Source organism: Pelodiscus sinensis, chromosome 3, assembly GCF_052426305.1.
Source record: "Pelodiscus sinensis isolate ZL-2025 chromosome 3, ASM5242630v1, whole genome shotgun sequence".
NCBI classification, from domain to species: domain Eukaryota; kingdom Metazoa; phylum Chordata; order Testudines; family Trionychidae; genus Pelodiscus; species Pelodiscus sinensis.
In genome coordinates, this window is record NC_143054.1 from 148,387,777 (window position 1) to 148,409,926 (window position 22,150).

At 46.3% G+C, this 22,150-nt stretch overlaps 1 protein-coding gene across 8 annotated transcripts in view; it reads left to right on the forward strand.

Moving 5' to 3' along the window:
* Positions 1 to 22,150, forward strand: part of TRAF5 (TNF receptor associated factor 5) — a 63,606-nt gene that overhangs the window by 31,665 nt on the left and 9,791 nt on the right. For 7 of the 8 annotated variants that reach the window (XM_089777427.1, XM_089777430.1, XM_089777429.1 and 4 more), the window contains 6 exons: positions 6,532 to 6,589; positions 7,880 to 7,981; positions 14,742 to 14,906; positions 15,603 to 15,680; positions 16,047 to 16,121; positions 16,387 to 16,479. In XM_089777427.1, coding sequence (XP_089633553.1) covers positions 6,532 to 6,589; positions 7,880 to 7,981; positions 14,742 to 14,906; positions 15,603 to 15,680; positions 16,047 to 16,121; positions 16,387 to 16,479 — 571 coding nt within the window. The remainder of the gene's footprint in view (positions 1 to 6,531; positions 6,590 to 7,879; positions 7,982 to 14,741; positions 14,907 to 15,602; positions 15,681 to 16,046; positions 16,122 to 16,386; positions 16,480 to 22,150) is intronic. The other variant, XM_089777428.1, reaches the window with a different exon arrangement.

Below are 22,150 nucleotides of genomic sequence, written 5' to 3' on the forward strand. Positions count from 1 at the left end.
GAGAGCCATATAATTTTTCTCACGGTACTACAGTCCATGATGGATGTAGCAAACACAGCTGCATGTGTTACTGCCTCAGCAGTTGTGATGTGGAGAATATCTTGACTCCAAGCATCAGGAGTCCTTAGGGATTTGCAGCAAAAAGTTGAAGGCCTACCCTTTGATAAGACCAACTTCTTTGCAAAAAATCGACAAAGTACTTCACTCGATGAAGGACTCCCACACCACCCGCTGGACCCTGTTTAAGAGAGCCAGATACAACAACTTCTAAAGACCCAGGGAGCCATGCAGACAGCAACCAAGATATGACTTCCGACAAAAGTAAAGACCCCAACAATGTAGGTCTCAGTGCCAGCAACAATACCACATGGCGGTATCCCAACCCCCCTCATCCAAACAGCAAATTTGAAGGGTCAGTCAGGAGCCAGAAAGACACTCTCCTTGTAGTTACACCATCAACCAACCTTCCATAATTCAGTCACTGCCTCCGCCCCTTCTTTCAACAATGGGTTCAAATAACATCAGACAAATAGGTCCTAGACCTCATCCACTATGGTTACTCCATCCCTTTCATTTGTCTTCCCCCTACCCATCCTCCCTCTTCAGGGACCCCTCTCACGAGACCCTCCTCGAGCAAGAGTTGCTTCACCTCCTCCACTTAGGTGCCATAGAACCAGTACCAACAGAGTTCCATGGCCCAGGGTTTTACTCAACTTATTTTTTGACATAGAAAAAGAATGGAGGATGGAGGCCCATTCTAGATTTATGGAAGCTCCACAAACACATTGCTTATCAATGATTCAAGATGGTGACCCTGGCAACAATAATCTCAGCATTGGTTCAAGGAGATTGGCTTTCGGCTCTCGACCTTCAAGATGCATATTTCCACATAACAATCCATCCCGCCCACAGATGTTTTCTGAGATTCATGGTTGGCCGTCGTCATTACCAATACCAAGTGCTCCCTTTTGCCCTTTCAATGGCCCCCGGAGTGTTTTCCAAAACTCTGCCTGTTGTAGCGGCATGCCTACGTCATCAGGGAGTCATGATGACAAAACACATGACCAAGACTACCACAAACCTTTTCCTCCGCCTTGGCTTCCGTATAAACTTCGAAAAATCCATGCTCCATCCCACACAGGTGCTGGAATTTATAGGAGCACACATCAATACCATTGCAGCCAAAGTGACTTTACCCACACACAGATTCAACACCCTATGCAGCCTCATAGTGGTAGCACAAACAACCCCTACCATGACAGGTCGCAAATGCCTAAAAATTTGGGTCACATGGTTGCCACAACCTACGTTGTCAGACTGGCAAGGCTCCACATGAGATGCCTTCAGTCTTGGCTCGCTACACTTTGTACCCTGTCCAGAGACCTGCTCTCCAAGTCAGTTACCATTCTGCCACGGATCCTCAACTCCTTGCACTAGTGGATGAATGAACATCTTAACCGGTGTTCCATTCCATCAACCAACCACTACACTTACTATTACGACCAATGCATCACTCATGGGATGGGGTGCTCACCTAGGAGCTTCATGGCCCAGGGCAAATGGTCCTTTACAGAGCAAGCCCTCCATATCAACCTTTTGGAACTGAGAGCAGTACGAAACCATGCCAGCATTTCCTACACTACATAGCTCACAAGACTATAAACATCAAGACGGACAACACCACTTGCATGTATTATATCAATCAGCAAGGTGGTGCAAAATCTCCATCCCTATGTATGGAGGCTCTCAAGCTATGGAATTGGTGCCTGGCACATCATATTACCCCCGTTGCAACGTAGCTCCCAGGGGTGTTAAATGTTACAGATGCCCTCAGTCGCAAGTTTTATGACCATCACGAGTAGGAGACAGACTTGCATGCCCTCAGTTACGTATTTCGCCAGTGGGGTCAACCAGACATAAACCTTTCTGCAAAACAATCAGAAATGCCACCTTTACTGCTCCAGTGCAGCCTTAGGGAAGTGCTCCCTGGGGGATGCTTTCGCCATCAAATGGGATGCACCACTACTCTATGCGTACCCATCCCTTCCCATTCTTCACAAGATCATCATCAAAATCAGAACAGATCAAGCTCACATGATTCTCACCGCACTAGCATGGTCGAGGCAAACATGGTATCCTTACCTCTGCAGAATGACAGTGATGGATCCATATGCTTTTCTGCCTCAACACAATCATCTTCCCCAGAATCATTGCACAGTTGTCCCCCCTCCATCCACGAACTGTACAAACTCCGCCTCCACACTTGATTCCTTCATGGCTCCAGGATGCCAAGAATGTTCTCTTTCAAAGCAGGCAAGAAATAGTAATCAACAGCAGAAGAGAGTCCACCAGGAAAACCTACCACTACAAATGAAACAGTCTCTCCCGGTGGCTTAAATGCACTCACACTATACTCCCTGAGATCTTCCTTCTCTACCTCCTGCTGGACTACCTCTTGCACCTCAGGGAGTCAGGCTGGCGCTAAGTACTATCAAGGTTCATGCAGCTGCTGTAGCAGCCTTCCATCACACCACTGAAGGTGATTCTTTCCTCTCAAACCCAATCACCAAAAGATTCCTTACTGGTATACAAAACACCTTTCTATCCATTCACCTACCAGTTTCTATCTGGGACCTAATTCATGTACTCAAGAGCCTGACAAAGCTGCCTTTCGAGCCCTTGGCAACCTGTCCTTCGTCATACCTATCTATGAAGGTCTCCTTTCTAGTTGCAATAACCTCCAATAGGAGAGTGGGGGAACTTGCCACCCTAATGGTGGACCCTCCCCCCCTTATACAATTTTCACTAAGGATAGAGTGACACTTCAACCCCACCCCAAATTTCTCCCGAAAGTTCCCTCTCCCTTCCACAAAAATGAACCCATACACTTATCTTTGCTTTTCCCCAAGCCACACACTAATCCATCACACGCAGTGTGGCACATCTTCGATGACTGCAGAGTGCTTGCATTCTACATTGATGATATGAGAGCCTGGCAGATATCTCCTAGACTCTTCCTATCTTTTGTGGAACGATCTAAAGGGCAGGCTGTCTCTTCTCAGAGGATCTCCAAGTGAATCTCTTCATGCATCCACACATGCTACACCATCCACAGCAAAGAACCACTGGGCACCGTCACTGCCCATTCCACCAGGGCTATGTCTTCTACAACCTCTGTCCTCAGAAATGTACCTCTCCAGGACATTTGCAATGCAGCCACTTGGTCATCAGACCACACATTCACACAACATTACGCTCTGGCATCCTCCATAGCATCATCCATGGCTGTAAGACAAGCAGTATTATCCTCTCTGACAACAACAGGGCTCCAAATCCGCCTCCATGAGCCAACTACAGCTTTATAGTCATCCAGAGTGGAGCATCCACAGGGACAATACTCGAAGAAGAAAAAGGAGTTACCTTGTGCAGTAACAGTGGTTCTTCGAGATGTGTATCCCCGTGGGTGCTCCACTACCCTTCCTCCTTCCCCTGCTTTGGCATCCCATGCTCTACTAGCATGGGTAGAGAAGGAATGGAGGGAGCCACGCTGCGTGTGCACTTAATGGACACCAACGGCACAAGGGGGCACCATGGCACATGTGTGGCACGGTAAATGCTGCTGAAAAAATCTCCAGTCACCGGCATGAGGGTGCACCAGCATCCATGGGGGGACTCATCTCGAAGAACCACTGTTACTGCATAAGGTGAGTAAATCCTTCCTCTCCACCCCTGGTGTAACAGGTTGTCCTTGATAAACAGAAACATTCCTGTCTGGTAGCAGGTGTTGGTCTGACTGGAGGAAGGCTTAAATTGGTTCTGCTGACTCATGGACACTGGCAGCTTGATACCCTCTGAGCAAAGTTTCCTCTAAGCTTCACAGCCCGGTGGGGCCAGCAGGGAGGGGCACCTCTCCCCTAGCCACAGCCCCCAACCCAAAACTGCCCCAGAGCGACCACCGCTGAGGAACAAATGTCCCTTCCATGGCCCCACCCAGTCTAGCCTGGACATGTCCCGGCTGGGGAACAGGCATCTCTCCCCCAGATGAGTCTTCTGGAGTTGTGGTGGCTGTGGGAGAGGTGCCTCTCACCTGGCCCCAGGTGCTCTGGTGAGAGAGGGTTGAGGGTAGTCCTCTCTTCCCACAGCAGCCTGTGCCCTAAGCCCTTCATCTGTGCTCTCGCCCCAGGGCCTGCATCCCCAGCAGAGCCCAGACGCCAACTTTCTGTCCCAGACCTAAGTCTCCTCCCACACTTCAAACCCTTGGAGCCACCCCCGCCACACGCTGTCCACGTGCAGAATGACTTTTGTTATTTACACAAACGTATCACATAACAAAAGTCATTCTGCACGTGGACATAAAGAGAGGAAACACTCCTCATTGCTTCTGAGGTGTTCTCTAAATGTAAAAGTTATATTGATGGAAATAAATTGGTTTAAAAACTGAAATGTATATACAGAAAGGGAGTGCATCAGTTTACTTCAGATTCTGTATTGATTTAACTTAATCTGTTTAACTCTTGTGTGTAGATAAGACATCAGCTATTTGGGAAACGGGAGAGACTCATGGAGAGATGAGTGAGTCCTAAAGTAGGCAACGCCAGGGCTACGTCTACATTGGCAAGATTTTGTGCAAATATTTTTTAACGCAAGAGTTTTTGCGTTAGAGTATTTGCACAAGAGCATCTACACTGGCATGTGCTTTTGCGCAAGAGATGTGCTTTTGCGCAAAAGCATCTGTGCCAGTGTAGACGCTCTCTTGTGCAAGAAAGCTCCAATGGCCATTTTAACCATCGGGCTTTCTTGCACAAGAAATTCATGTTGCCTGTCTACATTGGCCTTTTGCACAAGACCGCTTGCACAAGAGGGCTTATTCCTGAGTGGGAGCGTCATAGTTCTTGCACAAGAAGCCCTGATTTCTTACATTAGAACGTCAGTGTTCTTGCGCAAGAACTCCCCGCCAGTGTAGACAGGCAGCAAGTTTTTACGCAAAAACGGCCGCTTTTGTGCAAAATCTTGCCAATGTAGACACAGCCTTCGAGCAATTTAGCCCATACAGTAGGATTGAGATGAACTTTATTCTGGTTCATTTCTCTGTTTATAATAAAATCAAGCCCCTGGAGGGGGACACATTTGGACTCTGCTGAGTGTGTGGACTGTGTTTTGAAGGCAGACTGAGAATGGTACCTACTTCCATTGGGCTAAAGGTACATGTGTCTCACTATACAACCTGTCATTTGGGGATCAAGGAATGTGTATTATGTGTTTGGGAGTTTTATTTTTAAAAGGTCCTTAGCAGTATTCCCTCTATTTTTTTTCTGTCCATGTGCAGAATATATTTTATGTGCACTGAGGCATGTGTGAATATACGCCACCAAATATACATGTTGCTCTCAGATGTGAGTGCTCTGCTAATCAGCTGAGTGGCATTTGAATCTCTCTAGTACAGTTTGGGTGGCTGGTGGTAAGGAACCTGAGGGCTTTCTGGCACTTGCAAACAAAATAAATCAAGTTGTGGGTCTGATGCAATTGTTTTCAGATAAAAATGTTGATCTTTTATGCTATAGATTATCATAGATGAGAGAACATACAGCAGGATGGTCGAATGGGCATAAAATTCTTGCTTGTCACCATAATATCCAAGTGTGTGTCATTATCTGCATTAAATAGTAGTTTATAATGGTGATTAGACTGATTCTGCTCTCACTTGCACTGGTGTGACTCCATTGACTTTAATGGAGTTATATCATTATAAATCTGATACGAAATCAGAATCAGTCCAATGCTGCAATCAGCTCAAAGAGGTGAAAGGGTCTAGTGAGTTCATGGAGGTTCATCACAGGTAAAAGGAGTTCACCCTTGCAGATCTAATTGCATAGTAGGGAGACATTTTGTTGCATGTATAGTTATCATTATCTTTAAATATACTTTTTAAATGTTTCATATTTGGTTCTCTCCCTTTTGTAGTGTGTCTGTTAAAATAATATATTATTTGGTATTTTCTTTCTTGCCCTTTCTTTTTAGTATTTCTGATAACTTGTTGAAATGGCTCAGGTCATTTTAAAAGTCCCAAGCATGAAAGGGAAACGTACTGCTTAAATTAGGCAAAGAATAAGAAAACTTTCACCTACAATGTGAGATTTTTCCCAAATACATCATCACTTACCAGCAATGGATAGTCATGGGGTAATAAAATCCTGTTAATTAAAAATATTTATTAACAATAGAATAATTTATACTAAATCCAGTGCCCAGTTAATCTGAGTCTTTATCATTTGAACTTGGCTTTATAATTCTTAGTATAATACACTTTCAAAATGCTATTCAAACATTATTAAATCCCTATATGTATGTAATAATGAAAATTAGCAAGGTGCATTATGAGGCTTTTCCCACTTGTCCCTGAGGCATCTGGAACTTGCTAGCAGAATAAAGAAATTGATGAACCAATAGTCTGAATCAAGATGGCCAAGCCTCTGTGGAAGGAATTATACATTCTATGAATTAACATTTTTCTGCCTTTTTCCTTCAATTTAGAGAACTGAATCCAGTACCCACCTGTCCTGTAGACAAAGAAACAATAAAAGGACACGAGGTAAGAAAAGGAATAATTCTTATAGTTATTGTTGCTAGGATAGCCAGCCTTTTTTGGGGAAAGGACCTCCAATGGAAGTGTAAGATAAAGCAGAGAACAAATGCAGCTCTCAGCCTTCAAGGGCACTGGCACCTTCAAAGAAGCTGTTTGATGATGTTTTGTTGATGAAGTAAGACACTAATGAATAAGACACATCTCAAGCAGTTATCCCATACTCTACTGAATTGTTTCAAAATAAAGCCATCTTAATAATTTGTATTGGGAGTCCTGCCTTAAATGCTGTAGTATGTGATCTATACTCACAGACATGGCAGATTCATAAGGTGTCTATGGTCTTGAAGAGAATTTCCAGCAGAGAATACATTTCTTATTCTTTTAATTTCTTATGCTATTCTGGCTATTTAACAGACCTTAGTTTTAATGTAATCTGCAAACTTAATTTTGGGGTATTCTTTTGGAGGGAAAACATTTACATAATGGCTGTTGTTTAAGTCATGTTCTCTTTGGCATATATTTGTTTGTCCCAAAAGTTTGAGCATGAGCCTTCCCTGAATCCATGTGTTTCTGCCAGGGTGCATTCCTTGTGGATTTCACATCTCCCACCGAGCAAGGAACTTGGGTACTGAGATGTGCCCATCATTCCATGTGTCAGGGATGTTGTAGGTATTTCACCCACCATTTTATTCACTGGATTTACCCTCCTCTCCTTTTATTGTGTGCACAAATTGTAGTGGCAACAGTAACACAAAAAGATTATTTGGAATCATTAATATAATAGTAATACTTTGTGCTTGTTATAGTGCTTCTCATTTTGAAGATATCAAAAGAAGGCTGACAGTCTGCTCTGAGAGTTTAATTTGGCTCTCATCCAACAAGTGGAAGATGCATATGAGCAGTGTACTGTATCCTCTCTTCCCTGAAGCTAAAAGCATCACCTCTGCAACAGCTTCATCCCAGAGCAGGTCCTAGAATGAAAGACCAAGGTTAGCCTCAATCCCAGGTTTCCAAAGCTGCAGTACAATAGGTAGCTCAATGCATAATCCATGTAGTCAGCCTGTTTTTATTTCATGCTTCAAAGCATCCCACTGTTGTTCTTAGTCTGGTATTGTCAGTGATTTCCTTTTACTGCTATTCTCAGTATATGTTTTCAGCATGACATTGTCTGGAACCACACTAGCAGCTGGAATGGATGCCTCATTTAAAAATTACATGTGGTAGGTTGCTGTCCTTTTTGTGTCCTTGATGATGCAAGATCATATACTTTGTGAATGTAGGTTGCTTTCTTTGCAGGTGTTCAAAGACAACTGCTGTAAAAGAGAGGTTCTCAACTTGCAAGTATTTTGCAAAAATGCTCCTGGATGCAAATCAAAAATAATTCTGGGGCGATATCAGGTTAGTATTAAAGTATCTTTCTCTATGTTGGCCCAAATTCTGAAGTCTTTAGTTGGTCAAAACTTTGATTTGATATAAATTAATTTGCTCTTTCCCCTTTAAACTGTTATCATTATGCTTCAGAGTTATTAGAGCACTGAATTTACTGTAACTAAAGTTTGGCCCATGTACATACTTCTTGATTTGACCTATTGAGTGTACTACTCTATGTAAATGTGAAACAAATATTAAGCTGAAGCATGTGCAGCTGTAAGTCCATGTGTTATATTTTAAGTAATTGGCTTATAAGAACTCTTGTTAACACATATTCCTTCATTTCGTGCCAATGTCTTTGTCTGTCAGCTGACTGTAGTACAGTAAGACAGTACTATATTTGGTCACATTCAGGCTTTCTTTGCTCCTGTAAGAGAGAAAAAAACAGTAATTTTGTTAAAAAGAATTCTGTAGAAAATGAGAGACAGGAGACTCAGGCATGTAGATACCATGGTGTCACGGCTCAAAAATTACCCAGCCTGACACTGAGTGCAGAGATGGGGAGCTGGCTAGTAGAATAAACTCTGTAAAACCTGTCTCTGTGACTCCCAGAGACAAACTTGTCCAGTCTCAGTCTCCCTGAGATCCAAAAAGACAAAGACTGATTACTCTCTGCCACCATGCAAGTGATTAAAAGAAAATATAAAATAAATCCTTTTCCAGGGAAGAGATCACTTGGGAATCCCCTTCCTAAGGCAAAGTTCTCCCCCCTTCTCCAACCTCCATTTTGCTTGGAGTTGGGAAAACAAACAGAGGGAATCCACAGAGAACAATGGGATCTCCTCCTCCTGGATGATTTATGCACGTAGGCTTAAAGACACAACAATCAACCAATACTGGTTGTTAAGAACAAAAAGGAAAACACTTATTATCAAAACAAAACTACTGTTGCAAGCATAGTAAATGACTGGGTGGAATAAAATAGACTCAGGGGAAATCCATGCATTGTAATCCTGAGTTACAAAGAGAAAAACAGTTAACCAGCTTAGACATGATTTCCAAACCTCCAAACAAGGAAAACAATAAAACCTGATGGACTATGTAAACTTTTCCCTACTTACACATTTCAAGAAGTCCATTCTTGGGAAAGCCTGTCTCCCTCCATACCTGGAAGAAACTGCTCTGATCTCAAACAAAGAAAAGAGGAAGAAAACCCCCTTTCTCTTGGTTTGAAATTCCCATCTGCATTTTATTGGCTGAATGCCTGAGCCCCCTCCCCCAGGTGCTTAACCCTTTCCTCACTCTTCAGGTAAGTCAGATTCTCCTTAGCAGCTCCTATTTATGACAAATGGGGTATGTCTAGACTATAGGGATTTTTTGAAAGAAGTGGCCTTTTTACAAAAAAATCTTTACCTGCGTCTAGACTGCCGTAACATTCTGTCAACAATAAATCGAAAGAACGTGGCAGTTTTGTCGACAGCGATAAACCTCATTTTACAAGGAATAACGCCATTTTTTATAGAGATCTGTCGAAAAAAGGTATGTGTAGATGTGGGGAAGCTTTTTTTTTTTTTTTCTCAAAAATAAAGGCCTCCAGGCAAAAGCCCTGGTGGACACTCCTTGCCAGACCTTTCACCTCTATTGTTCCTGTCTGTAGCCATCTTTTAAAGGCACAGGCACCAAGGAGAAGCATTGTGGCAGCAAGCCAGCTCCAAGCAGGACCCTGACCGCTCGGCTGTTCCTGGTAGGCCCACTTTACAACCATGTCACAGGCACAAGCCCTCCGAGACCTCCCTGGCCCTTCCAGGGACACATCCCAGGACCAAGCCAGGGGCACCAAAAACCAGGCACCATCGTGGTCTGGCCCTGAGAGCAAAACCCTCTTGCAGCTCTGATCCGAGGAGGTGTCTTTGCAGGCCCTGCAGTCCAGGAGAAATGTGGACGTTTATGCCTGAATGGCAGATGGCCTAGCCAAAAAAGGCCACCACCCCCACACACTAGACCAAGTGCCAGCCAAGGTCAAGAAACTGTGGCAGGGGTATGTCAGGGCCTGTGAGTGCAGCTCCCTGTCTAGGGAAGCAGCACACTGCTGTGCCTACTACGAGGACCTGGACTGAATCCTGGGGGCATGGGAACCCCTGTCTCTGGAGAAGGTTGTGGAGTCAGGGATGGAGAGACCTGTGCAGCAGCGGCCACAGCTCCAGGATTACATCCCTGAGGACCAGCAGCTCTAAGATGAGGAGAAGGAGGAGGACACCAAGAGCACAGTGACCCTCACCCAGGAGCCCCAGATGCAGAAGGCCTCCCAGACATCTTCGGACACCAGGGAGGGAACATCAGGTGAGTGCTGTGAGGGTCCAATGCATACAGGACAGGGGAGGCGGGAGCAAAGGGGATGGTGCGATACTGTGACGTATCATGCTGATCACAGCCTGGGGGGCTCCCACACATGGCCGACCACAGGGAGGGCCGTCCTACTCTCACATGGGTGCGAGGTACCAGTTGCTCCCGCAGACTGTTGCCAGGTGCAAGCATGGGTTGAGGACCCTGGGACAGCCACACAGCTCCAGGCCACTCTGTAGCCTGTGGGAACTCAACTGTGGCCCGACACTTGTCTGTGCTGCTTGGCCATGGTGTGTGTGTGAGAGGGGGCAGGATGGTGGCCTGCACACCCTCTGGGCTCCAGTGAGGCTGTGGCTGCTGGCCAGCCCACACCAGGCCTTGCTGAGAGAACATCAGCATCCTCTGACTCTAGGATAGGCACTGACTGCAGTGAAGGAGGGTATGTCCTCAGGGACAATGTGAGCATGCATGACCGACTACTTTTCCCTCTTGCCCTCCACAGCCAGACCAGCCATCCAGAAGGAGCGAGCCACACCTGTCCCACCACCCAGACGATTGCATGGAAACCGCCAGCACTGGTGCACATACCTGGATCTGATGCGCCAGCACATCTTGGTCCTGCAAAGGATGCAGGACACGTTTTCCCAGAGGATGCAGGCAGAGGCAGAGTGGTGCACTCACTTGCTAGATGAGTTCGTCCAGCAGCACGCTGCTATTTGTGCTGCTATCCAGGAGGCAATGACCTTCCCAGGTCCTGTCCCTGTTCCTGCTCAGCCTGTGCCCCCCCCCATACTCTCTGCCATCCCAAACCCAGGTTCAGTCCCACTTGCCCAGCCCCCTACTGTCTCAGGCCGCATGCAAGGCCGTCTCAGAAGAGTCCCCCATAGCTGAAGCACCAGGAGCTATTCATCTGGGTGGCACCCTCATTCATGAGATACCCTTCCTCCTTCCCCCTTCTCCCCCCCCCCCCAGGTTTACAACCCCCTACCCACCAGTGAGTGAGGGAAGAACTTTAATTTTTTAAATAAAACTTTATTTTTCATTACTGTTTGCTACCTAGAACTTTGAAGTAAATTGTAACCATTTTGAAAATCACACCTGTGTCTCTGTGTGTATGTCCACAAAGTGGGGCAGGGATGCGTTTGTGGGGGAAGGCATTGGGGGGCAAGGAACAAGCCCACATTTGGAAGGCCCTGGGGAAAGTCATTGGGCTCCTTGGGAGACTCTCTACCTCGGGGCCTCCCGAATACGCAATCCTGACTGGTGGGTTTTGCAGATGGCAGCTGTCCAGAGTTGCTCAAACTGCCTCCCCTCCACATCAGCCTGTGTCCCCTACCCTGGGAGGAAGGTCTCCCCTTTCCTCTCCACCAGGTTGTGCAGCACACAACAGGTGGCAATCACCTCGGGGATGTTGCGTTCCCCCATGTCCAGGCAGTGAGCAGGCACCTAAACCTGCCCTTCAGATGCCCGAAGGCGCATTCCACCTGCAAGCAAGCCCGGTTCAGGTGGGAGTTAAATAGTTCCCTGCTCGTGTCCAAGTGTCCAGTGAACGGCTTCATGAGCCAGGGCATAAGGGGGTAGGCCGTGTCGGCCACAATGCACATAGGCATCTGCACATTCCCGACTGCAAAGTTGCGCTGCGGAAAGAATGTCTCTGCCTGCAGCCTGTGGTACAGTTATGAGTTGTAGAAGATGCGGGCATCATGTGCCCAGCCTGACCAGCTGACACAAATGTCCGTAAACTGTCCCCAGTGGTTGACCAGGGTCTGCAGCACCATTGAGAACCTTCCTGTTTATGTATTGGGCTGCTTGATGGGGTGGTGAGCGTATCAGGATGTGAGTCCCATCGAGTGCTCCACCGCAGTTCAGGAATCCTAGCCCTGCAAATCCAGCCACGATGGTATCTAGGTCTCTGAGGTGGACAGTCCTGCGAAGCAGCTCCAAATAGATGGCCATCACCACCTGCAGAAAGGGACAAATAGAAACACACATAACAGGAAATTAGAGGGGTTGCCTGAGCTGTTGAGAGATGTTCCTCCACCCCTTCCCTCCAAGACCCCAGGAGCCTCCCCAAAGGCAGGGCAGGGTGAGGCCAGGGGGGCTTCTACCACTCCCACTCCCACTCCATCCCCCATTCCCTCTGCCCTTTCCTAATGGCCCCCCTTTTCTGCCCCCTCCCATGGACTGTCTCCAGAGAATGACTTGCCTCCATCAAGACGGCCCCAACAGTAAACCACCCCACGCCAAACTACTATCCCACCGAGCAGTAGCTGTCGGGGATGGCCAACTTCCAGAGGGCAATACTGACCTGCTTCTCCAGAGGGATGGCGGGCTGCAAGTGGGTGTCCTGGCGTTGTAGGGCAGGGGCAAGCCAGGCACACAGCTCCTGGAATGTGGACTTCTGTATACGGAAGTTTCGGAGTCAAGCCTGGTCTTCCCACTGCTCCATGATGAGCCGGTCCCACTGGTATGAACTGGTGTCCAGCCTCCAAAATTTCCTCTCCGGGAGTAAGTTCGGTGGCAAGGGCAGTGGTGCTGCAGCCCGAGCGAGGGGCTCAAGGCTGGGTTCTGAATCCAGATCTGCACGAGCATCATGCTGGTCTCATGTAGATGCAGCAGAACTTCAAGCATAACAGTGTGGGGCTATCGCTTGCCCAGTAGCAGCTCCAGCTCCATATCAAAAAAAGGATGAAAAGCAAAAAACCAACCAAAAACCAAACTACTGTGGTGTCCCTGAAAGGAGGGCAACCAGAGCAAGCACTGCAGCAGCTTTGTTTTCCCTCTCAGAGGTAGGCAAGCCAGAAGCAGCAGCAGAGAAATGGCTATTGAGGGGGATCCCCTTAAGCATGCATCTCTGCAAAGGGCAGGCAGCAGCACCCAGAAGTAAAGGATGCCCCCATGCCCTGCCAGAAGTGGTTCCAGGTGCCATTTTTTCGACAGGCAGTCTGGATGCTCTTTTTTGAAAAAGTGGATCACTTTTTCAATCACTTAGTACAATCTAGACGCTCTCTTTTGAAAGAGATTTTGAATTCTTTTGAAAAAGTCTCTTGAAAAAGGCGTGTAATCTAAACGTACCCATAGTGATGGAAAATCTTTGAGAACCTAAAGAAATGTTGCTGCTTCCCAACATAAATTGTTTCAGTTTGGTTCCTGTTTGAGATATTAACTGGACAAGGAGTGGAAATCCAGCAAAGATTCTCTCTGAAAATTCAGATCTTTCTCTGACTTCAGTTACAGGAGCGGTCATGATCATGAGGGTTAGCCAGCATCCTGGTGACTAAGGGGTTAACTGTGTCCCTTACCTAAGCCAGGTAGAGTCAGCCAATAGGAATTCAGGTAGGAATTTCAAACTTTCAGACAAAGGAATTTTTGGGTTTTTTTCCCTTTTTTGTCTCTGGGCAGTTTCTCTCCAGCTACTGAGGGGGACAGACACTATGTCTCCCTCTAAGAAAAGACTCTTCACTATCTGTAAGTAGGATAAAGTTTAGATAAATCTGTTAGGTTTTATGGTTTGGGAATGGGAATATGATGTCTCTGCATCTAAAAATGGGGTTTTCTCTCTTTTGCAACTAAGTTTGGGCCCATTGTGGAATCCCCCATGTGTATATTAATTGGTGACTTTTCCATCTAGTCATTATGTGTGTAGGTTTAAAACTAATAAAAGAAAGTTCTTCTTCACACAGCGTGTAGTCAACCTATGGAACTCCTTGCCAGAGGAGGCTGTGAAGGCTAGGACTATAATAGAGTTTAAAGAGAAGCTAGATAATTTCATGGAGGTTAGGTCCATAAAAGGCTATTAGCCAGGGGATAAAGTGGTGTCCTTCGCCTCTGTCTGTCAGAGGCTGGAGAGGGACGGCAGGAGACAAATCGCTTGATCATTGTCTTCAGTCCACCCTCTCTGGGGCACCTGTTGGCCACTGTCAGTAGACAGGATACTGGGCTAGATGGACCTTTGGTCTGACCCAGTACGGCCGTTCTTATGTTCTTATGGTGATGATAAAAGTTCGTTCTTTCTTTTCTTTTTATTAACCTAGTATTGGTTAATTTTTGTGTCCTGGTTTTACTTTAGGGGCTGAGATTTCCCTGATTTCCTTATCATTACTTGGGTGGTGGCAGTGGATTTTTTATCCCCAAAATCTAGGGTTTTAAGATTTTGGGGGGAAGCTTTATACCAAAGCCTGGAAAGAGAAGGGTTTGGGGTACTTTTGTGGGCCCCCACTTCTGCATTTATCATGCCAGAGTGGGGAAAAAGCCTTGACAGGAGCCATTAATGGTAGAGTGTTGTCTTGGTTTTCTTTAAATTAACCTATTTAGTGTTTTAATATCTCTAGCAAACACTTTGGTATGTTAACTAATGGCACAATTAACTATATTCTAACCTACTTAATGCATTCTACACTCATATGACTTTTAAAATATGATGCTGTTTTGTTGCATGGCACAGGATCACCTTCAGCAATGCTTATTTGAATGTGTTCAGTGCACTAATGATGGATGTCATGATCAAATTCTTCGGAAAGATTTAAAAGATCACTTAATTCTGCACTGTAAATTTCGAGAAGAAATATGCCAGTATTGTAACACATACATGGTTTCAGTTAATTTAAAGGTAAGATTGTGAAAGATTTCCCAAACACATATTATAAATTCAGCTGTTTGGAACCTTTTTCACAGCAGTTCAAAGTAGCTGTGTGGTTTTATGCTTATAAAACAGAATTCATTTAAATATCTGAATAACATATATGTAACTTGTAACATTATTATTGATAACTGTAGGTAAAAATTGGATTCAGTTCCACATACCTCTTTGAAAATAATACTTAACAAAATTATATTTAAATATACTCTTTTTGACAAATTAGTAATTTTTTTCTACGCACAATGGCACAAATTTATCTCTGTCTGGGAATTACACAAGAGAAATTTGGCCTCAAATGTCTAAATCTGCTTTTTGAATGTTTCAGTCAAAATGATTTAGTCATTTCCAAGATCAAGGCTAGGAAAAAGTGTGTTGTTTTGCTCATATTAAACAAATTCTGGCAACATTTCCTCCTCTGCACATTTCCAAGGATTTAAGTAAGGCTATTGAATGCTTGATTTTTGCAACCATAACATTCCTTTAAGTCTGTGTATGTAATTATTTTCTGAGTGCCACCAATGTGTGTATTTATAGTAAGTATTCTGTAAAGAATATATATCTTGTCTATTTCTACTTTGCATTAACTGTACAATCTTTAAAAACTGAGTTGTTCATAAATAATAAGACTGGTATATAAGCCATTCCTGATCAAATTTTTTTTTTCAGAACCATGAGAAAAATGATTGTCCAGATTTTCCTGTGCCTTGTCTCCACAACTGTTCTCAGATAATCCTGAAAAAGGAGGTATTATTTTGTTGTATTACTAACTGTAAATTGGCAAATTATATAGTTTTGTGAAAACTAAAAGTTACATCATAGGCCTCACGAGTCGACATTTGGCAATATGAATCAGCTACTCCTGTTGGTTTCTAAAATTGATATGTGATCTTATCAAAGCATATCCTAGAATGCACTATGCTTTGCAGAGCTTTTGCCCATTGCATTATTATAAATCATCTGTCTCATTTGTTGACACTAATTAACCAATTTCCATTGTATGTGACAAATCTTAACATCACTTTGGCATTTTTCACCCTATAGAGGAGTTTAGATTCAATGCAGGTATTCAATAATTTTATCACTACCACTTTGTTTTGTAAATAATTGCAGATTGATGAACACTTTTCTGTGTGCCCTGAGGCAGAAGTAGATTGTCCCTATAAACAATATGGCTGTCCTGTAAAGGTACTGTAATCTAGACCTCTATTTGTACTGTGATTGGGGTGTGCCTTCAAAGGGACTAAAGGGTGGTAAACCTACAAAACTATTTTTCTGTCCTCTCACAGTTCCTTTCAATATGATTTAAGATATTAAAGTAAGCAGCTGATGCTGTTCGTCCCTTTCTGAAGCATGCAAAGAAGCATTTTACCATTTGCCCCAATAGAACTTTCCATTTAACCGTTCTGTTAATCTGGAAGGTGGTTTATTATTTTTTTACCTTTGCCCCCAGATTAAAAGAGGAAAGCTTGCAGAACATGAGAATGCTGCTCTGAAGGAACACATGCTACAAATTTTAGATAAGAATTCCAAATTGGAAGAACAAGTAAGTCATATGTAATGAAACTTCAACAGCTTTTAACTGGCATAAGAAGAGTATAGATTGTACATGTGTTGGAATTGGCCCAGCCTTTTCTTTAAAGAATATTAATCCTTTCATCCCACATTTTGCAACCCATTCAGAAACCCTTTACAGTGAAATCAATAAGCTAGATTAACCTCCCACTAGGGATGTAAGCAACTTGTCAACTACCCGATAAGCAAATGCTTATGAGGTAGTTGAGTAGGAATTCGACTAGTCACTTCCCTTCTTGCCGACTTAAAACCAGTTCCCCCCAGCACTGTCTCCACGGGGGGCAGGGAGGGCAGAGGGGAAATGGCACGAGCAGGGATTGAAACAGTTCCACTCTGTTTCATGCTGGTCCGACTGCATCTCCTCTCACTTTGAAATGTACAAAAGCCACAGGCACAGAGGGAAACCCGCGCCAGCAGGGACAGCTTTGGTCCCTGCTGGCGTGGGTTCTTGCTACCTCTCCCCCTTTGAAATAGTGGCTCTTGTGCATTTCAAGTGGGAGATAGGTAGCAGGAACCTACTGCATCTCTCCCTTTGAAATATACAAGAGTCACGGGTGGCTCCTGTGTATTTAAAAGGGAGAAGCACAGTGGGATAGTGACCCCCCCCCCCATTGACTAATCGAGTAGTCGATGGAAATGCCATCAACTACTCCATTAGCTGATTAATCAAAATTTAACATCCCTGCTCCTTACCCCTGCACTGACCCTGGTGTATTTTGTTGCCACTGCTCTCCTTGCTATTTTCCATCTCACACTCTCCCTTTGTGGGGAAGGGCTTGGGACATCAGCCTACATTTTGGCTGGGAGCTCCATAGTAGATTTTCCAGGGATGTGGGGACAGGGAGCTGCAAAGATACAGGCAGCTGTAACGATGGTGAGATGCCTTATGGCTCTCCAGACCATAGAATCATAGAATACTAGGACTGGAAGGGACCTCAAGAGGTCATTGAGTCCAGTCCCCTGCCCTCATGGCAGGACCAAATACTGTCTAGATCATCCCTGAGGGTCTGTCTACACTACAAAGTTAATTCGAACTAACAGTTGTTAGTTCGAATTAACTTTCATAGCGTCTATACATGCAAACTGCTAGTTCGAACTTAATTCGAACTAGCGGAGCGCTTAATTCGAACTAGGTTAACCTCATTCTACAAGGACTAACGCCTAGTTCAAATTAAGTAGTTCGAATTAAGGGCTGTGTAGCCACTTAATTCGAACTAGTGGGAGGCTAGCCCTTCCCAGGTTCCCCCTGGTGGCCACTCTGGGCCAAACCAGGAAAACTCTCCTCTTCCCCAGCCCCGTGGCCCTTAAAAAGGGAGACTTTGGCCAGACGGCACTTGCCAGAGACAGGCCTTCCAGCAATCTCTGCCCCTGACCCAGTGGCCCCATGATGAGCCAGGGAGCCAGTGACAGCCAGCCATCCCCCGCCCAGTCCCCTAGCACTCAGGGGCCAGCCAGAGGCCGTAGACTTGCACGCCCTCCTGGACTAGTGCGGAGGTCATGGACCTCATTGAGGTTTGGGGGCAGGCCCCCAACCTCCATGATCCCTGCACTAGGTGGAGGAATGTGGCCGTCTACGGCCGCATAGCGACTGCCATTGCCCAAAAGGGACACAGGCACACCCAAGAGCAGGTGCGCCTGAAAGCGAAAGAGCTGCGGCAGGTGTACGCCAGGGCCACCAGGGGCAGCGCCGCAGCAAAGGCTGCCACCTTCTCCTATTTCCCCACCCTCGACTGACTCTTGGGTGGTGGGGCGGTGTGCGCCAGCCCGGGAGGCAGCGAGCTGGGACCGGAGGGCCCTGATCCGGGCGCACCAGAGGGGCCACCGTAAGCAGTTCCAGCACTGGAGTCGGCAGGGTCATCCGGGGAGGCCATACTGGGTAAGTGCCAGCACTGTCCCCTGCCCAGGGGGGAGGCAGGGAGGGAGACCAGGGACCGCGTGCGTGCGCCATGACTCCCACGGATCATGCAGCCAGCTGTGCACGTGCAACCATGTGCCATGCCACCCTTGGGCAGGTGGCTCCAGCTGCGTGACTCCCGGGGGCCATGGCCCAATAGGCACATGCGTGTGTGAAGAGACCTGACACGCTCCCGACCCCGGGGCAGACCCAGTAGGATGCTCTCCCTTCACACGCCCCCTCTACACAGAGGCAGGGGACATCTCTCCCCCCCCGCCCAGGCCACACTATACACGGCACAGGGGCATGGGTGCGGTCTTGGGGCAGCTCCCAGTCCCAAGGAGAGCCAGACATCCTGACCATGGCCTCTGTACAAACACAACGGCTCTGACGGTGCAGGGCACGGTTGCCCTCACGTCGCAGCGGGAGGGCTGGGCATCAACCACTGTGTCCCCAGGGAGAACTGACCACTTCTCTTCTTTCTCTACAGCTGCACCAGCTGCTCGTGCAGGGCGCTCCACACCTCCCAGGACATGCTCCTGTACCCGCGGCCTGCTCCGGACCACCACCACGAAGCAAAATTACTGGGACCAGCACCTGGCGTCCCTGCGAGCCCTGACCCACACCGTGGAGGCCTGGATGCGGGCAGACCTGCAGCTCCACCAGGAGCAGTTGGCTGAGGAGCGAACCAGAAATGCTACCCTGCAGGCCCTGCTGCAGAGCATGGTGCCCCTTGCCCATCCTGCGCCTGCTGCCCTCCCAACTACTGTCCCTCCTCCCACTCCTGCCCCTCTCCCACCTCTTCTTCCTCAACCCCCACACCCTCCTCCTTAATGTCCACACCCTCCACCTCAACCTCCGCATCCTCCACCCCATCCCCCAGGAGACGCTGAGGCCCACTCCCTCGCCGTGCTGGGAGGCGGTTGGCCCGGCAAGACCCCCACCCCGATCCCTAAGTTTCCCCTCCCCCTCCTTCCCCTTGCTTCCCCCTTCCAGCTCCCTCCTCCCAGGTTTCCTCCTCCCCTCTCCCACCCTCTCTCCTGCCCTCTCCCACCTCCTTTTCCCTGTCTCCCGACAGTTTCATTCCTCTTCCCCAGTTGTGTTGAATAAAGAGAATTGTTATTTTTGAAAACACGTGTCTTTTATTTGACATCAGGAAGGGGGGGCTAGGGAAGTGGAAGGAGGAGAGGGAGGAATGGGGCACATGCCCCTGGTGGGGCAGACCGGAGAGACTGTTAGTGCTCTTCAGAGTGGAAGCTCTCCCATAGGGCCCCCTGGATCCTGACATCCCCTTGATAGTCCTCCCGGATGGCAGCCTGCAGACAGTGCAGCCAGGCTGCCGGCAACGTGTCCATGAGATGCAGCAGAGTCCCCGGGGGCAGGTCTGGTTCCATGTAGCAGAGTGCTGTGGTGTCCCGAGTGAGAGCAAGCAGAGCACTCCAAAACACAAATGTTTTGCTGTCCATCAGCGAGGTAAACCAGCAAGCAGAGAAATCTGAGAACTGTCTGTCCAGGATGGGGGTCAGGTCCCGTTAAGCACAGCCCTCGGTTTACAGCCTTAACTTCGGTTTAGAGTCCACTCAATGTGGACATGCTATTTCGAATTAGCAAAATGCTAATTCAAATTAGTTTTTAGGTCTAGATGCGCTAATTCGAATTAGCTTAGTTCGAATTAACTAATTCGAATTAAGTTAGTTCGAATTAGTGCTGTAGTGTAGACATACCCTGATAGACATTTATCTAACCTACTCTTAAATATCTCCACAGATGGAGATTCCACAACCTCCCTGGGTAATTTATTCCAGTGTTTGACTACCCTGACAGGAACTTTTTCCTAATGTCCAACCTAAACCTCCATTGCTGCAGTTTAAGCCCATTGCTTCTTGTTCTATCCCCAGAGGCCAAGATGAACAAGTTTTCTCCCTCCTCCTTATGACGCCCTCTTAGATATCTGAAAACTGCTATGATGTTCCCCCTCAATCTTCTCTTTTCTAAACTAAACAAACCTAATTCCTTCAGCCGGTCATGTTCTCTAGACCTTTAATCATTCTCATTGCTCTTCTCTGGACCCTCTCCAATGTCTCTACATCTTTCTTGAAATGTGGTGCCCAGAACTGAACACAATACTCTAATTGAGGCCTAACCAGTGCAGAGTAGAGCGGAAGAATGACTTCTCGTGTCTTGCTCACAACACACCTGTTAATGCATCCCAGAATCATGTTTGATTTCTTTGCAACAGCATCACACTGCTGACTCATATTTAGCTTTTGGTCCACTCTAACCCCTAGAGCCCATTCTGCCATACTCCTTCCTAGACAGTCGCTTCCCATTCTGTATGTATGAAACTGATTGTTCCTTCCTAAGTGGAGCACTTTGCATTTGTCTTTATTGAACTTCATCCTATTTACCTCAGACCATTTCTCCAATTTGTCCAGGTCATTTTGAATTATGACCCTATCCTCCAGATTAGTCACAACCCCTCCCAGCTTGGTATCATCTGCAAACTTAATAAGCGTACTTTCTATGCCAACATCTAAATTGTTGATGAAGATATTGAACAGAACCGGTCCCAGAACAGACCCCTGCGGAACCTCGCTTGTTAGGCCTTTCCAGCAGGATTGTGAACCATTAATAACTACTCTCTGAGTACGGCTATCCAGCCAGTTATGCACCCACTTTATCATTGCCCCATCTAAGTTGTATTTACCTAGTTTATTGATAAGACTATCATGCGAGACCGTATCAAACACCTTACTAAAGTCTAGGTATATCACATCCACCGCTTCTCCCTTATCCACAAGACTCGTTATCCTATTAAAGAAAGCTATCAGATTGGTTTGACATGATTTGTTCTTTACAAATCCATGCTGGCTGTTCCCTATCACCTTGCCACTTTCCAAGTGTTTACAGATGATTTCCTTAATTGCTTGCTCCATTATCTTCCCTGGCAAATAAGTTAAACTAACTGGTCTGTAGTTTCCTGGGTTGTTCTTATTTCCCTTTTTATAGATGGCCACTATATTTGCCCTTTTCCAGTCCTCTGGAATCTCTCCTGTCTCCCATGATTTTCCAAAGATGATAGCTAGAGGCTCAGATACCTCTTCTATCCGCTCCTTGAGTATTCTAGGATGCATTTCATCTGGCCCTGGTGACTTGCAGGCATCTAGCTTTTCTAGGTGATTTTTAACTTGTTCTTTTTTTATTTTATCTTCTAAAACTACCCCCTTCCTACTAGCATTCACTATGTTATGCATTCCTTCAGACTTCTCGGTGAAGACTGAAACAAAGAAGTCATTGAGCATCTCTGCCATTTCCAAGTTTCCGGTTACTGTTTCTCCCTCCTCACTGACCAGTGGGCCTACCCTCTCCTTGGTCTTCCTCTTGCTTCTAATGTATTTATAAAAAGTCTTCTTGTTTCCCTTTATTCCCGTAGCTAGTTTGAGCTCATTCTGTGCCTTTGCCTTTCTAACCTTGCCCCTGCATTCCTGTGTTGTTTGCCTATATTCATCCTTTGTAATTTGTCCCACTTTCCATTTTTTTATATGACTCTCTTTTTATTTTTAGATCATGCAAGATCTCGTGGTTAAGCCAAGGTGGTGTTTTGCCATATTTTCTATCTGTCTGCCACATCAGAATAGCTTGCTTTTGGGCCCTTAACAACGTCCCTTTGAAAAACTGCCAACTCTCCTCAGTTGTTTTTCCCCTCAGTCTCGATGCCCTTGGGACCTTACCTATCAGCTCTCTGAGC